The following is a 3,458-nucleotide window of genomic DNA, read 5'->3' on the forward strand; positions in this document are numbered from 1 at the left end:
TGAATTTCTTATACCTAGTTGGTTATAAAAAATATTCATTAGACTTTTATAGAAATGAATGTATGAGTGATGTGGTTGAAAATAAAATCCTTAATAAGAGGATTGGAATGTGGAGGAGAAAGCCTCAATCAATGAAGATGTATAGATAGGAGATAAAAAGATGCGAAAAAAGCTTTGGCTAAGGGAACATTAGGTAGAGAATCAAATTAGGTCATAAAATCCAGAATAAAGGGTTCAAAGTTATTCAAGTTTTAATTTACTAACATTGCTTCTGAAGGTCAATTTCCTCTTATAACTTTGAAATCAAAACAATCTTTTTCAATGTGTCTCTAAAAGCTTTAATTACTTGTTTATTCCTCAGAGTATAAATAAAGGGGTTCATTACAGGTGCTACTGAGGTTGCAAGTACTGACACTATCTTATTCGAAGCCACCCCTTCTTTGGTAGGAAGTTTGATATAGATGAAGATACAGGTTCCATAAGTCATGGAGACAACAATCATATGGGAGGAACAAGTAGAAAAGGCTTTTTTCCTTTGCTCAGCTGAAGGGAATCTCAGAATAGTTCTAATGATAAATGCATAAGATAGAACCACTAACACTAAGGTGATGATGAGTGTGAACACAGCAAGGGCTAAAACCATTCTTTCTATGAACTGTGTATCAGAGCATGAGATCTCCAGCAATGGTGATATATCACAGACAAAATGGTCAATGATATTAGAGTTACAGAATTCTAGCTGAAGACCAAAACCAACTACTGGAATGATAATCATCGACCCAGACACCCAACAACTCAGGAGGAGCTGATTACAGACTCTGTTGTTTATGATGGCTGCATAGTGCAGGGGTTTGCAGATAGCTACATAGCGGTCATAAGACATGGCAGCCAAGAGAAAAAACTCTGAGGCCCCAAAGAGAATTCCAAAAAATAATTGAGTGAAACATTCATTATAGGACATAGTATAGTCTCCAGTTGACATGTTGTATAGGAATCTGGGAATACAGACAGTTGTGAATGACAATTCTAAGAAAGAAAAGTTCCTGAGGAAAAAATACATGGGGGTTTTAAGATGTTGATCCACTAAAGTGAGGGTGATGATGGTCAAGTTCCCAGTTACACTCAGGATGTAGGTTAGAAACAGAAAGATCAAAAGCAGAATCTTCAACTGTGGGTCATCTGTTAATCCCCGAAGAAGGAACAATGTTATCCCTGTATGATTTCTCATTTTTGATATATGTCTTTAAATGGATCTGTGGGCAAAACAAAAAGAAAGTGAGAGTAAGAAAAAGAGAGAAAGAGGGGAAGAGGGAGAAAGAAAGACAGAGACAAAGATAGAGACAGAGAAACATATGTTTGTGTGTGTGTGTGTGTGTGTGTGTGTGTGTGTGTAGAGGGGGAAGAGACAGAGAGAGACACAGAGAGAGAGAAAGACAGAGAGAGACACACAGAGACACAGAGATACAAAAAGAGACAGATAGACAGACACAACGACCAAGACAGAGACATTGGAGTGAGAAGAGGCATCATAAAATAAATCACCATTTCAAGTTGGATATAAAGTTGGGTCCTTTTCTCTTTTATGAGTAAAAACAAATGATGCCAACATTTTATTATGCACAATGACTTTGAGCAGTCTATCAGCTAATAAACTTAACATTTGTGTAAACACTTTTTTTCCTGCAATCTTTCTCTCTTTCCCTTACCCCAGTTCCTTGCCTCTATCCCATTTCATCCAAATCTACTTTACTTTGTATTATCTAGAAAACTATGATTCCTTTTGGTTTCTTACTATACTCTTTAAATACACTTCCTTTACTGAATCCTTTTGTGACCTATATAAAACTTCAAGCAAGAAGTTTGCTTGACACAGTGACTATTTATGACAGTTTGCCAATTACACTTTATATTCACATGGCACAAAGTTTCTCACCATTCCCTGTCAGAGTCATTTCCTATCCATTTTGTTGCTGTCACAGAATGTACCCTGATCTCTTGGAATATGTGTGGTGTCTCTGTCGTTAACCTCCTTTGAATGAATATTCAGTGTTGAGATCACTGGCTCAGGTTTCTTCATTTTTTTCAGAAAATTCCAAATTATTTTATGCATCATTTTGAGTAATCTTTATGGCTAGCAATTGTGTGTTAGTTGTTGATTTTTCCAGATCTCCTAGTAATTGTATAGTTTCATCAATTTTTGACTTTCACAGGTATAAGTGGTGTATGAGGTACAACCTCAGAGTTTTAATAAATGGTTTTAATTTGAATTTCTTTTGTCTAATATTTTATAGCACTTTTAATGTTATTACCAATTTTCAATTTTTATAAACTGTTTTTACTCAGGAAAAGCTTCTTAGTATTATATATTTATTTGCATAGTGAATATTCTTTAACCTTAATTGGTTCTGTTCCTTAATGTACCTCTTCTAAAGAACTCATTTCTTCTCCTTACCTTCTTACCCCTTCTGGTCTCTTTCCTCTATCATAACACTAAGCTTCTATACAACCAGATAACACATTCCTTTCATTGCTCTAGAACCTTGTGGTTTCTCCTTGAACAGGCTCCATCTCCTCTTAAGATGTCAGATTTCAGAAAAGAGCAGCACAGATATCTAATTTGTTCAAAGTTTATGATAACCAAAGCAATGCTGAGATTGCTGGGGAGATGACAGGTGATGGAAGGAAAAATGAGAACTAGAACTAAGAGTAACAACTAATACTTAGTTTGAAGTTTTACTTGTAGATCTATCTGTTGATGGAAAGAATCAGTGCCTACCAGTCCAGAAACCATTCTCTCCACATCCCAATATCCTTTAAGGACATGTAGCTAAATGAGCTAATGTCCATTAGGAATCTCTGCATGAAACTCTTTCTCCCCCTCCCAACCATCCCCCAACCCCCTATCGTGCATCCATGGTCATTGCTTCCACATCTAATACCTAAGGACATTGATCTCCTATACCCATTTTACTCTTTCTGATCTCATGTTTTCTTAAAAAATACTTCATCAAGACACAGTTACAGAATAACAAGCACACTCAAAGGAAATCAGTCCCCTGGGTCCATAAGGGGAAGCAAAACCATTATTGTATCTGGTGAAAATTTCTTATACATAGGGTGGTGGTGGAGCTTAGGACCATCTAATACAGATGCTAATGTTTAGGGAGAAGGAATTTTCCTATAGAAGCTTATATCATTAACTGCTTTGGGAATTAGACTGGTGGGGGTTGGGAAGGGAGAAATCTTAGGAGAGGGAAAATAGTAATAGAACTCAAGAAGAATGGAAGCAATTGTGTAGCATGTTTCAAGAGAAACACAAAGTGAAGTGTAAGGCCAATAATTGTGCAGGGAGGAAGTTCAATTTCCTGGAGAAGATCCAGATCCAAGAAGGAAGCATACCTGCTTCCCCTCTCCCTCCTCTTCCAGATAAGCATATCTAAGGAGTCCATTAGAACACA

At 36.7% G+C, this 3,458-nt stretch overlaps 1 protein-coding gene across 1 annotated transcript; it reads right to left on the reverse strand.

Moving 5' to 3' along the window:
- Nucleotides 1-289: 289 nt before the first annotated feature.
- On the reverse strand, nucleotides 290-1,228 carry LOC100917011 (olfactory receptor 6C2-like). Its single transcript, XM_003772148.2, has one exon. The coding sequence runs from the start codon at nucleotides 1,226-1,228 to the stop codon at nucleotides 290-292; it is 939 nt and encodes a 312-aa protein (XP_003772196.2).
- Nucleotides 1,229-3,458: the final 2,230 nt, after the last annotated feature.

Source organism: Sarcophilus harrisii, chromosome 5 (genome assembly GCF_902635505.1).
Source record: "Sarcophilus harrisii chromosome 5, mSarHar1.11, whole genome shotgun sequence".
Taxonomy (NCBI): Eukaryota; Metazoa; Chordata; class Mammalia; order Dasyuromorphia; family Dasyuridae; genus Sarcophilus; species Sarcophilus harrisii.

Bases quoted from the DNA above. Each gene is read 5' to 3' on its own strand.
- LOC100917011 (XM_003772148.2), bottom strand. From the start codon at position 1,228: ATGAGAAATCATACAGGGATAACATTGTTCCTTCTTCGGGGATTAACA.